The sequence below is a fragment of the Aquarana catesbeiana genome, linkage group LG02 (genome assembly GCF_042186555.1).
Source record: "Aquarana catesbeiana isolate 2022-GZ linkage group LG02, ASM4218655v1, whole genome shotgun sequence".
Taxonomy (NCBI): domain Eukaryota; kingdom Metazoa; phylum Chordata; class Amphibia; order Anura; family Ranidae; genus Aquarana; species Aquarana catesbeiana.
This window is the reverse complement of record NC_133325.1, coordinates 54644107-54658225: the sequence shown is the minus strand read 5'-3', so window position 1 is coordinate 54658225 and position 14119 is coordinate 54644107. Positions and strand designations below refer to the sequence as shown.

The following is a 14119-nucleotide window of genomic DNA, read 5'->3' as shown; positions in this document are numbered from 1 at the left end:
CCCTGCTGAACCGTCTGCATTTTGGTTGTTGTCTTTCCAGCTTTAGACCACCTCTGCATTGTGTTATATGGAGGGGGGGGGGCGGAGTCCCTGTTTAGAGCTGAAGTTGCTGTTTGCAAATGGATGTTGTGCTTTTGGATTTCGGAGGCTCCTGGCTCTGTATGTAATGGGAAATCCAGAACCTATGCCATACAAGTGAGATGATCTTTCAGCCCTCAGTGCAGCGTTTTTTGTTTTTTTTTTTTTATAATTCGTCAGACTCCCTAATAAAATGATTTACAGTAAGCTGATCACATGGCTGCCAGCAAAGCATAACAAGGCGCGAAATCTCCATTGTGACATGCCTGCAGTCCAGAGCTGTGTATCATTGGGGGGGGGGCTGCACAGCCTGAAAGCATTTTCCACGCTGAAAGCATTTTGTGAATGTGAACATTTGTAGGAGACCTCGTTGTCCACATGATGTCAGCTGATCGTGGCCCAGCTCTGCAGAAAATGTGCATTGTAGATTCATCTTTTTCCTCTGTGCTCTGCAGAAATAAGGACATCAGAGGGGAGAAGAGTCCCGAGTCCCGATCGCAGTGCTGCACGTGAATCCATCTCAAGGGCACGCCGCGCGTCCTTCGGCTGTCAGATTCGGCTGCAGCAATTTAATGTTTCCCTGCACATCCTCCGTCTCTGCTGCAGCTAGACCAGCTGATTGATTTTTATTTATACTCTGATGGGAAAGGTCCTTGCAGATGAGCAGAAATGAAACGCCGGGTTCGTTAGCAAACCAATTTGATTTCGGATTACTTTGGAAATCTCCGCCGAGGTCCCTAATTGGTTTTTATGATTTGCGATAAGGCTCTACAACTCTTTAAAGTGAACTTCTGCATGAGTCTGCATAAAAATAACACCAGATGATTTGGAGCTGTTCCTCAGCACACAGAACTGGGTTAGAAGATTAAGAGATTTGTCTTAAAAAAAAAAAACAACAAAAAAAACCAAACCTGTCAAACGTACCTCTTCTGGCCCCAATCCTCCTCTTCTGGGGTCCCTCCGTGGCACTCCTGGCTCCTCCTCTTCTCCAGTGCCCCATTGGAGAGCCGCTCTCCCTCGGGGGAACCCGTGTGGGCGTGCTCCCGTGTCCTGCTGCTCCGTCTATTGACACAGACAGCAGGACTCGGCCCCGCCCCCCCGGCTCCCACATCATTGGATTTGATCGACAGCAGCGGGAGCCAATGGCTGCGCTGCTATCAATCTATCCAATGAGGACCCAAGACGCCGGCTGGAGCTGGTGTGCTCATCGCTGTCGCTGCAAAGATTCAGGTAAGTTAAAGCTCTGGGGGGGCTGCACCACAGGAGGTTTTTCACCTTAATGCATAGAGTGAGGGTTTACAACCCCTTTTTAAAGTAGAATTCCAGACTAAACTTAACTAGTCTTAAAAATGTTTCCTCCCACCGTCTAACACCTGTGCGGATTAACCTGTGTAAGAACAATGCATATGTACTTACCTATTTTCAGCCCACTTGGGTCCAGACACTTGATCCTCTTTGTCAGCCAATGGTGACTGCAGGGGAGAGGAGAGAGCGCTAGAGCGGTGACGCCACCCATAGGCTTCTATGGCCCATTTGTTGCTGTCACTCCCCCCTCTCCCCTGCAGCTGCTGCTGACTGTCACAGGGGAGCCGGATCACATGACCACAGAGGAGCAGGCTGAAAAGGGGCAAGTATATACAGTTCATCTTTCCTACACAGGTTAGTCGATATCTGTGTTAGGAGGGGGGGAGGGGACATTTTTAAGATTAGTTAGGTTTAGCCTGGAATTTTTCACTTTTTAAAGATAACCTAGAGACTGCCAATCATTCTGTTTCTAAAAATAGCGGTGATATTCGGCCACTAGCGGGGCGGTTTTAACCCTCGCTAGCAGCCGAAAAAGGGTTAAAATCGTCCGCAAAGCGGCGCTTTGCCGGCAGTATAGCCGCGCTGCCCCATTGATTTCAATAGGCAGGAGCGGCGAAGGAGCGGTGTATACACCGCTCCTTCACCGCTCCAAAGATGCTGCTTGCAGGAGTTTTTTTTTAACATCCTGCAAGCGCACCGCTCCAGTGTGAAAGCCTTTTAACACTGGAGACACAGGAGAGGCGCTTTACAGGCGCTATGCAGGCGCTATTTGTAGCGCCTGCAAAGCCCCCCCAGTGTGAAAGGGGTCTAAGTGTCATTTCTGGCTGCTGCTTTGTTCCTTTGCTATCAGCATGAATCACGTTTTCCTGACACCAAGAGCAAAAAGGTGACAGGGGAGGGACCTCCAGCTGATTTGACAGCCTCAGCTCTGTTCCTGTGTGCTCTGTGGAGGGGGGGGTGTCTCTTCCCTCCAATCAGAGCTCTCCTCACTGAGCTCTGCAGAGTGTAACTTCAGCTATCCATCCCCCTTGTTTTCTGAACTCTCAGACAAGCTTTAAAATTCAGCATTATGAAAGGTCTGCAGATAAACAGGTACAACTAGGAGGATTAGTCTCATCTCTGTGTATCATTTGAGGCCAGTCCCTTCACTGGGTATATCTAAGGGTTTTAAACCAATTTAGGGAATGGTTGTTCGTTTTTTTTTTTTTTTTTTTTTTTTTCCCCTGGTTCTTTTAGAAAACTTGGACATTTATAGAGGCCAGTATAGTGATCAATATAGTGCATAGTGCACCGAAAGAATTCAGATAAGCAAAATGGGGGGAAAAAAAAAAAGAATGAATAAACCAATCGGCTGCACTGTGTATATTTAGCCAGTGACTAAATGTCTCTGCTGTGAGTAGATGGCAGGTCTTTGAAACCTAACCTGATATGAATGTAAAGTGTCCTCCTAGATAGGCGTCCTCTGCAATGGGAGTGTTTGTTACAGACGGGATGACAGCAGTGTCTCCATGTTCTGAATTTGGCTCTGGTATTAAGGGACGGGTTGTATCCACCAGTGACGTGTTTCACGCGTGTCGGGGCCGGAAACTTTGAGTCACAATTTGGGTAAAAAGGCCTGGAGGTCAGAAGAATTAGGAATCACCCAGACCGGTTTCCTTTGCTGAGCAGATCATCATACTTTGCTAAATAGAAGGGAGATTTTTTTTCTTTTAAATGAGGCCGTCCTATTCGTCATTTACTTCATTTACGGCAAAATTATATATATATATACAGACTAAATGAGGGCAACGTAGCCGCTGTGACTCGGTGATATTAAGTCCTACTTTTTGAGCAAGTGTGATAACGAGAATTTTAAATCCCATCTCCACTTTTTTACATTTTTTTTTTTTTTTTTGGGGGGGGATAAATTGGCAAGTCTTAATCAAGTTTATTACTGTAGGTAACCCTTGTTGGGAATGAAAGTAAAATCTTAGCTTGTAGTTTGGTCCAGTGCCATCACATGAGTCCATGAGTCACACGCTGAATGGAGCAGTGGGCGAGCAACTGAAAAGTGAAGGCTGGTACACAAAAAAAAAAATAACAGAGGATGGCACTGTACTAACTATGCAATTTTAGTACAGCATTCTCCCCGCTGCACTATTTTGTGTTCTGACAAGGGGGACCGGACCACCCCACACCAGAACCCACCGGTCACTTATTGGATGTCGATCGGCATGCCCGTTCGACAGAAGCCGGATAGGCTGCTGTACACACTGGCCGAATGTTGGCCGGTTCCTGTTGAACCGGCCGATACTGACCGATGTTCGGACCGCGTGTGCCAGCCTTAAAGCGGAGCTCCACCCAAAAGGGGAAGCTCTGCTGGTTTACTTCCTCCTCCCCTCCGCTGCCACATTTTGGCACCTTTCAGGGGGGAGTGGGTACCTGTGGGCGTCCCCATGTCCTGTCTTCTAGAACTTCCGTCCCCTTCCTCCTACTGCCGCAGGGCCATTCAGTAGGGAACCAAGTGAAGCCGCAAGGCTTCACTTCTGGTTTTCCTTACGATATAAAAATGGGCTGGGGTGCCGACATCGTGGGATCCCTGGACAGGTAAGTGTCCTAATATTAAAAGTCGTCAGCTACAGTATTTGTAACTGCTGACTTTTCTTTTTTTTTTAATTTTTGGAGAGGGGGTGGGGGTGCTTTGCTTTAAGTAATATACTTCAGTCGTGGAGGAGGTTGAAGGGTTTTCAAAATGTTTTCGTGTTTCATTTTTACTTTTACATTTTAGTTGAGTGTGAGGGTGGGTTCTAACCCCTGTCAGTTCTTTTTCATCTGTGTCCCCATTGGCGATATTTCCCTTCACTTCCTGTCTCATAGCCAAGCAGGAAGTGAGAGGAAATCCCTCAAGTGAGGGAATCCCTGGTTGTCGCCAGAACTAGTGTCCCTATTGGAAGATTTCCCCTCTTACTGTTCTGAGGACAACCCAAAATTTGGGATTTTCTTTTGCTTTCACTCTCGGTGATAACAGTAAATAGAAGGTCCCAGGGACACAGACCACAATAAAAACCTGACCGGTGTTCTAATCCCTCTCCGCTCTATCCACAACTATAAAAAAGTTTTGCCTTAAGTTTTGCCTTAAGTTTAATAGTTTCTTAATGATATCAATAGATGGCGTTCCTTAACTTTTTTTTTTTTCTCTACTTCTCTCTAGGATGTCATCTGACTCCGCCCAGCTTGCGTGAACAGCCATTCACCTGCACAGACCCGAATAGCGGTGGGAGGGGTCCTCCTGCCGATCCCAGGAGGTCTCACACGGGCGCACATTGTGGAGTATATGGCGCAGATCTGTCTACAACCTGCATTGCACCGCATTTTACATTTAGTTTTCTTCACGGACAATGCCGGAGAAATTTTCACCCGAGGCAAATGCAATTCAGGGATTTCTGCGAGTCTGAGGCAGCGGGAAGTGACTTTCTGAGAGGACGCTGTTGTTTTTCATGATCATGGAGGAAATAGTCTATTTTTTACTAATTGCAGGGATGGAGAAATAGACCTTTTTATTGCAGCTAATCGGAAGCTCTCAATACGGAGGCCAGCATTCACCAGAACTAGAGGGAACAGAAGAGTGACAGCTCGGCCTCCATCTTCAAACTCTACAAACATGTGTTGCTGCTGTTTTACTTTTTAATTTTATTGCATATGTCGCTAACACAATAGACGCTGGTTACGTCTTTACATGTTACCGAGGGGAACTTTGCCGCTGGAATGTGTATTGTACTGAAAAATATTTGCTGCTCATATTTTCTAGTATAGCATAGAGCATGCTAGGAAGTATACCATTTCAGAAGTGTTGGCCATGCTTCTGAATTCCCAGTATCCTTTTGGTGCTGGCATGACTTGCTGCAGGCTGGCAAGGCATGCTGGGAGCTGTAGCTCTGTATCACTTGGAGAAGTACCAGCTGCGTACAACTCGCTTTTTAAGTGTCTGAATGAGGAACAATTGTATCTGTTAATCATGTGATTCCTTTCATTCTCCCATAATGCAGTGGGAATTTGAAGGACCCAGGAGCCCCTTTGCATTTTCACATGCGGCACCTCTTCCTGTAGGGCAGACCTGCTTTTCTGTAGGGCAGACCTGCTTTTCTGTAGGGCAGACCTGCTTTTCTGTAGGGCAGTCCTGCTTTTCTGTAGGGCAGTCCTGCTTTTCTGTAGGGCAGTCCTGCTTTTCTGTAGGGCAGTCCTGCTTTTCTGTAGGGCAGTCCTGCTTTTCTGTAGGGCAGTCCTGCTTTTCTGTAGGGCAGTCCTGCTTTTCTGTAGGGCAGTTTTGCTTTCCTGTAGGGCAGTCCTGCTTTCCTGTAGGGCAGTCCTGCTTTCCTGTAGGGCATACCTGCTTTGCTTTCCTGCTTTGCTTTCCTGTAGGGCAGTTCTGCTTTCCTGTAGGGCAGTCCTGCTTTCCTGTAGGGTAGTTCTGCTTTCCTGTAGGGCAGTCCTGCTTTCCTGTAGGGTAGTTCTGCTTTCCTGTAGGGCAGTTCTGCTTTCCTGTAGGGCAGTTCTGCTTTCCTGTAGGGCAGTTCTGCTTTCCTGTAGGGCAGTTCTGCTTTCCTGTAGGGCAGTTCTGCTTTCCTGTAGGGCAGTTCTGCTTTCCTGTAGGGCAGTTCTGCTTTCCTGTAGGGCAGTTCTGCTTTCCTGTAGGGCAGTTCTGCTTTCCTGTAGGGCAGTTCTGCTTTCCTGTAGGGCAGTTCTGCTTTCCTGTAGGGCAGTTCTGCTTTCCTGTAGGGCAGTTCTGCTTTCCTGTAGGGCAGTTCTGCTTTCCTGTAGGGCAGTTCTGCTTTCCTGTAGGGCAGTTCTGCTTTCCTGTAGGGCAGTTCTGCTTTCCTGTAGGGCAGTTCTGCTTTCCTGTAGGGCAGTTCTGCTTTCTTGTAGGGCAGTTCTGCTTTCTTGTAGGGCAGTTCTGCTTTCTTGTAGGGCAGTTCTGCTTTCTTGTAGGGCAGTTCTGCTTTCTTGTAGGGCAGTTCTGCTTTCTTGTAGGGCAGTTCTGCTTTCCTGTAGGGCAGTCCTGCTTTCCTGTAGGGCAGTCCTGTGGTGCAGACCTGCTTTACTTTCCTATAGGGCAGACCTGCTTGCAGAAGATGCTTTCTGTGCAGCGTCTTGTTGCTGCCACTGGCGGCATGACGCCAGTGCTGTAAGCACTACAGGATTTTTTGATAAAGGTAGCTTCCCTGCAAATGGAGAGAGCCCCACCACCCACATCCCAGCCTGTAAAGCAGATAAAGTGACATCGCCTCTGCCAAATTCCCATTAACCCCCCCAACAACTACTTATACTCTGCCAATGACCAGTGAGCTCCTCCTCTGTCACAGAGCAGAGATCGAGCAGCCACTCTCTAGGCCCAAGCACCGTTGCATGACTGGGGAAATATTACCCCTCCCTAGGCTTGCCAACACCAGTCGTCTCTATGATGGCGGGGGGGGGGGGGGGGGGGGGGGGGGCTGTATGCAGAGACTTTGTCACTTTTTACCTTGGGCAGGGTGGGGTTGCGTATTTAGGAAAGGAAGATGGGTCTATTCGTGACATTTTGTTTTAAATAAAAATGACAGAGGTGTACCTACGGATAACGAAAAGTTTTATTTTTTTTGTTTTGTTTGGTTTTTTTTTTGTGGAAATTCTAGGTTCACATACTAAAACAAAATAATAATAATTTCTTAATTTAAAAAATGTAAACATGTGCCTGGGCTTTAAGGCTTGGTTCACTCCAATGTGACTTGTCATGTGACTTGCGACACAAAGTTGCATGACAAGCCAAAACACATTTATTTCAATGGCACCCGTTCCAATCTGTGCGACTTAAATCGCAACGTCTTAAAAAAGTTCCTACGCTACTTTGATGCGACTTGGAGTCTCAACTCTAATGTCGCACAACAATGGGGGTCGCGCAAGTGTGAACCAAGCCTCAAATTCACATCCAATTACTGGAATTGGTTCTTTGTTTTAGACCCTTTAATAGGCGAGCCCAAATCTGAGCTGCAGGTTCTCATGCCGGGAACAAGTAATCGAATAGACGTTTTATCACAGAGACTAGCTTAGCAGTACACTAAATAGAAGGCACATGGTGAAGGCAAGCTGTCCACATATGCAGTAGGATTTTAGTGCCATAAACCTTTTCGTCATACTTTTCAAGTTTTATGTGAAAGAGGTTTTATTTTCTGATAATGTGGATATAGAGGTGGCTCTAAAGGTAAAAATGTCTTTTGGTTTTATTATATTATTTTTTTTTAACACAAAATGTATTTATAAAATTTAATTTAATTGTCAGCATAGTGTTGGGGCTCTGGCACCTCAGTGGGTTTTCTGCTGTTGGCCCACGATGAATGCCACTGCTGCTTGTTTTATCAAATGTCAATAAAGTTAAAGCCATTTAAAAGACAGGTCCAATGAGGTGAACCAGTTCTCTGAAGACTATTCCAGCAGCTATTTTGTAACTGAAGCTGTGTTCATGGTGAATGGGGCCCACGTCTGTGTCGTAGGACCAGTGATGTCACGTCATGGGCTTTATTCTCTTGGCCATTGGATGAAGCTATAAAATGTCTGCCTTCTGCATACGAGTGTATGGTACCATTTCAGTGATCTATCTTGTAGCAATAAAATTGTGAATTGAAGCTGTCTGTATCACTTTTTGCTTTTTTTTTTTTTTTTCTTAATTGGTCTCTTAGGAGACCCAACCGGAGACTTCATTTCAACATTGTCCCACAGGAGTGATCCAGTCCCCCCATAGATATGTACTAACCACTTACATTTTCATGATCTTGCCTTCACTTTCCCATTACAGAAGTCGTCCAGGGTGCCTAAATCTGCCTGTGTAGTCCCAATAGGCACTAAAGGTAGGCAAGCCATAGATCTTCATTTTCTTTCCTGCAACCACGAGTTGCGGGAAAGAAAAAAATTGTTGGGGGGGTCCCTCCCGCAGCGCTATTGTGTTCGGGACAGGGAGAGCCTTCCTGGCCAGCAGATGGGATCGGCTTGCGTACAACCAGCCTTCCCATAGATGGACCGAATCTTGGCCAGTCCTTGCTGAACTAGCTGAGATTTGGTCCATCTATGACCGGCTTTAAAACCAGTGCACTTGGTAATCAGCTGTCACCAACAGACCTGGTTGGACACGCCCTTTTTTATTTTTTGCAATACAAGTCTGTGTAAGGAAACTTGTGCTAAGGGGTGTGGCCATTACTCAGCTCTGACAGCACAAAGCTCTCCAGCGTGAGGGCAGGAAGTCTTATTTTTACTGAGATAAATGGTATTATAAGGCATTTCCAAGCAATAACCAGTCCAAAATCATGCCACGTGTGGGAACAGGACTATAGGGGGAGGAGTCCATTTGGATTTAAAGCTAGAACTATACTTTTGGAGCCCCCTAGGACTGTGATTGGGGAAACTTGGCACCCCAGAAGTTTTGGAACTACATTTCCCATGATGCTCAAATACACTGCAGAGTGCATGAGCAAATGTAGCTCCAAAACATCTGGAGTTCCAAAGTTCGCCGTCACTGCTCTAGGAGTTCTTGCTATTATTTGCAAATATGCACAGCATGTTTAACATTATGGTACACTTGCCTAGCAAAATGCCAAAATCCAATGATGGACAGCCATGCTCTCTAACTTTTTCACTGCTTCCAACTTCTGGGTCTGGCGTTTTTCGTTCATTTCTATTGGCTGGGATGGCCTAACTCTTGCATGCACGCACGGGAGTAACTACATTCCGGCATACTTACTCAGCTTACTTAGCTGTGCATGTACAGCTATCACTATGCGATCTGTTAAAAATATGCTTGCCCAGAGAGCTTTCATGGCAGAAGAGACATACAGAGGCTATACACAGTATCTCACAAAAGTGAGTACACCCCTCACATTTTTGTAAATATTTTATTCTATCTTTTCATGTGACGACACTGAAGAAATGACACTTTGCTACAATGTAAAGTAGTGAGTGTACAGCTTGTATAACCGTGTAAATTTGTTGTCCCCTCTAAATAACTCAACACACAGCCATTAATGTCTAAACCGCTGGCAACAAAAGTGAGTACGCCCCTAAGTGAAAATGTCCAAATTAGGCCCAATTAGCCATTTTCCCTCCCCAGTGTCATGCGACCCATTCGTGTTACAAGGTCTCAGGTGTGAATGGGGAGCAGGAGTATTAAATTTGGTGTTATCGCTCTCACTCTCTCATACTGGTCACTGGAAGTTCAACATGGCACCTCATGGCAAAGAACTCTGAGGATCTGAAAAAAAGTATTGTTGCTCTACATGAATATGACCTAGGCTAGAAGAAGATTGTCAATACCCTTAAACTGAGCTGCAGCACGGTGGCCAAGACCATACAGCAGTTTAACAGGACAGGTTCCACTCAGAACAGGCCTCGCCATGGTTGACCAAAGAAGTTTAATGCATATGCTCAGTCATATCCAGAGGTTGTCTTTGGGAAATAGATGTATGAGTGCTGCCAGCATTGCTGCAGAGGTTGAAGGAGTGGGGGGTCAGCCTGTCAGTGCACAGGCCATACGCCGCACACTGCATCAAATTGGTCTGCATGGCTGTTGTCCCAGAAGGAAGCCTCTTCTGATGCACAAGAAAGCCTGCAAACAGTTTGCTGAAGATAAGCAGACTAAGGAAATGGATTACTGGAACCATGTCCTGTGGTCTGATGAGACCAAGATAAACTTATTTGGTTTAGATGGTGTCAAGCATGTGGGGCGGCAATCAGGTGAGGAGTACAAAGACAAGTGTGTCTTGCCTACAGTCAAGCATGGTGGTGGGAGTGTCATGGTCTGGGGCTGCATGAGTGCTGTCGGCACTGGGGAGCTACAGTTCATTGAGGGAACCATGAATGCCGCCATGTACTGTGACATACTGAAGAAGAGCATGATCCCCTCTCTTCGGAGACTGGGCCGCAGGGCATTCCAACATAACGACCCCAAACACACCTCCAAGACAACCACTGTCTTGCTAAAGAAGCTGAGGGTAAAGGTGATGGACTGGCCAAGCATGTCTCGAGACCTAAACCCTATTGTACATCTGTGAAACATCCTCAAATGGAAAGTGGAGGAGCCATAAGTTCTCTAATATCCACCAGCTCTGTGATGTCATCCTGGAGGAGTGGAAGAGGACTCCAGTGGCAACCTGTGAAGCTCTGGTGAACTCCATGCCCAAGAGGGTTAGGACAGTGCTGGAAAATAATGGTGGCCAGTGGCGTTGCTAGGTCTGCAAAAGATTTGGGGCTAGGGCCCATATCAGCAGTCACCAGGCCTGGAGGGGGGGGGGACATGCCGGTGGTAAGCAATTTTTTTGCAGGCAAAGGCTAGTGTTGGCGTTTCAATCATCATGGCACCATGGTTGATCATGTCACTTGCCACCATCTCCTGTCAGCAGATGCAACTTTTTAACTTGCCACCGTCACCTGCCACTAGTGGATTATCACCTGCCATATCGCCTGCCACCAGATGTGGATTGTCACTTGCCACATCACCTGCCACCATTTGCAGATTGTCACTTGCCACGTCACCTGCCACTAGATGTGGATTGTTACTTGCCATGCCAGCCAGTGCCACCAAATGTGCATTGTCACTGCATTGGTGGCAGGCTGGCAGCACTGGTCCATTAAGTGAGGGCAGGAGATGCGGACGGGCAGTGAGAGATGTAATCTCTCTGCTCCCCGCCGCACCTCCATCATTTAAAGAGGCCTGGGCTGTGAGAGCGGAAGAGTGCTGATGTGTGGCGGGCAGTGAGAGATGATGTCATCTCTCTGCTCCCCGCCGCACATCACTCCCACGTTGAAGTGGCCCGGCTGTGAGGGCGGAAGAGTGGTGACGTGGAGCGGGTGGAGAGAGATGATGTCATCTCTGCTCGTCCGTCCGCTTGTCTCTCCTCCACCTCTAATGCTGCCCGCCAGCCGCAGCCGCAACCCGCTGGTTAGGCAGGGATGCAAGAGACTCGGGGCTATGGACTCCAGATACGGGGCTCCAGGCTTGATAGCGACGCCTATGATGGTGGCCACACAAAATATTGACACTTTAGGCCCAATTTGGACATTTTCACTTAGGGGTGTACTCACTTTTGTTGGCAACGCTTTAGACATTAATGGCTGTGTGTTGAGTTATTTTGAGGAGACAGCAAATTTACACTGTTATTCTCTGTTACTCTGCAGAGCTCAGTGAGGAGAGTTCTGAGAGCTGATTGGAGGGAAGAGACACTGCCTCCAGCTGAGGCTGTCAATCGGCTGAAGCTCCCTCCCCTGTCAACATTTTTCTCTTGGTGTCAGGAAAACTTATCAGAAGTGATTCATGCTGATAGCAGAGGAACGAAGCAGCAGACAAAAGTGATACTTGGTGCTCTTAATTAAGATAAGTACACACTATAGTGGGATATGCTTTGTTCATATTTCATGTCTGAGGTTTCCAACCACTTTAAGTGTTGTACTGTAACCTTTTACAGCATCCATTACCTTCCATTTGTGTTTTGTTTGGCTGTGAGAGGCAGCAGATGATTTGGGAACACTGGTAACATTACCACCTTTGGTGTCCATCCAGACATGTCTCTTGGCCCCTCTCCTGGCTTCTGTATACTGTGATCTGGGCGTCTTTGATCCCCCTTCCTTGTCTGATCTAGTGTCCCAGCACCTTGTTTGTCTCCATGTGTGAAGTGAAGAGTATTAGAGTGATTAGAAACTATGCGTACGTGATGTGCGGCATGTGGTCCCAGGAAAGCTGGCACAGACAGGGGCGTCACTTTTATCTTGGAGAGAACGTTGTTAACTTTCAAAAATGGATGCCATTGCGACCTTTAGAGTCCTCCAGAGTCCTGCAATGTGTTATAGCTCTGTCTGGCCCACACTATTCAAAGAGCTATTAAATGTGGAGGTAAAGTGGTTGTAAACCCTCACATATACCCAGTGAAGTGACTGGCCTCAGGTGATACACAGAGTTGAAACCAATCCTCCTACATAGTTTGTACCTGTTTATCTACAGCTATCTTTCTCCTACATCCATTCAAAGTGCAGCGTTCACACAGGACCTCTCAGCTTGAAAAAGCAGTGGGCAGGGAGCTGAAGTTACATCAGTGAGGAGAGCTCTGGGAGCTGATTGGAGGGAAGGGACACACCCCCTCCACACAGGAGCAGAGCTAAGGCTGTCAATTGGTCCCTCCCCGGTCAACTTTTTTTCACTTGGTGTCAGGAAAACTTGTCAGAAGCGATTCATGTTGATAGTAGACGAAGGAAGCAGCAGACAGAAATGACACTTAGTGCTCTGGACTGAGACAAGTACACACTATAGAGATACGCTTTGCTCATATTTCATGTCCTGAGGTTTACAACTACTTTTGAGCTTTAAACCCACTGGCCAAGTCCAGTCTTCTCTTAGATTTTAGACACCCAGTGCTCTAGAAACTGAAAATGTTGAAGGCCATCTCTACGCAGATCCGCGTCCACCAATGACAGCTTTTTGAAGTCCTGATGTATGCAAATATTCTCAAGGAAAAATTCTTGTCCATAGCAACCAATCAGAATCCTGCTTGTTATGGGTAACAGGAATTGTTTTCCTGTAGCCTACTTTGCATGAAAGAAATTGGAAAATGGACTTTATAGGCACACGCATAGAGTATATAAAATCCATTGAAATTTTAATTGGATAAAGTTAAAATCGTGGTTTACAAACATATAAAATAATATTATGTGACCCCAAGGACTCAAATAACACCTCCAAATTATATATTCTAATCCAAATCGGTGCAATTAGAAAAAATGGTTATTTCTAATTTTTTATATGTTTGTAAACCACAATTTTAACTTTATCCAATTCAAATTTCAATTTATTTTATTTACTCTATGCATGTGCCTATAAAGTCCATTTTCCAATTTCCTTCTAACAATACTGGGACGTTGGCATATTACTACCCGTGTATCCACAGTGTCACCCTGTGAGGATACACGTTAAATTCCAAATTTTTTGACGGCCTACTTTACATATCTTGGCCCCAATGGGATGTTCCTGTGGTCATTGCCCTTCCAAAAGGCCATATTTGGTGTGGCATACCCACACATGGACTTGCTAATTATTCTGGAGCATCCATCGGTAGTGTAAAAACCATCATTTGGCTTTGCAATGGCAGATGGATAAAGCTGAGAATATCTCAATAGCAGAGAGCTCTAAGGCGGGCCATAGATGATGCGATTTCCCCTTCCTGCGATCACAGGTGATCGATTCCCCAATCAACACAGTCAGTGTTGATGGAGGATCCCTCCTGCGGATTTATTATGTTGGAGGGGCGCGGCGAGCTGTCTCTGCCAGGAGAACACAATGATTATTGCTAGCGACTATAGCCACTGGCAATAATCGCATCCTATGAGTTTGACGCGCTTATGATAACCAAGTCGATTGATGGATCAACTTGGGTACTATCAGCCTGCCCACAGATGGTCCCTGCTGAACCAACCGAGATTTGAACCATCTAAGGCTGGCTTATTAAGCCGGGGGTTTGATTCAACTATCCAGCAACCACATAGAGCTAAAATGCGGCATCAGTTCAGGTTGGAGCTTTGTATGAATGATATTGGTGTTAAATTGGGGTCCTGCCATTACTACACACTCCTGAATGCCCTCAGAATGAATCACTGAGCTGAATATTACTGCCGCCTTGTAAGCTAGGATTATAGGCAGCAGTGTGGTCAGATCTTCCTTTAATAATAAATGAAGTGGTGTATTTATAGCAGC

General features: G+C 46.3%; 1 protein-coding gene across 2 annotated transcripts in view; it reads left to right on the top strand.

Annotated features, from left to right (window-relative positions):
* RELT (RELT TNF receptor) overlaps positions 1–5771 on the top strand; it is a 94851-nt gene extending 89080 nt beyond the window's left edge. For both annotated transcript variants that reach the window (XM_073612919.1, XM_073612918.1), the window contains exon 11: positions 4574–5771. In XM_073612919.1, coding sequence (XP_073469020.1) covers positions 4574–4585 — 12 coding nt within the window. In that variant the 3' untranslated portion in view covers positions 4586–5771. The remainder of the gene's footprint in view (positions 1–4573) is intronic.
* Positions 5772–14119: the final 8348 nt, after the last annotated feature.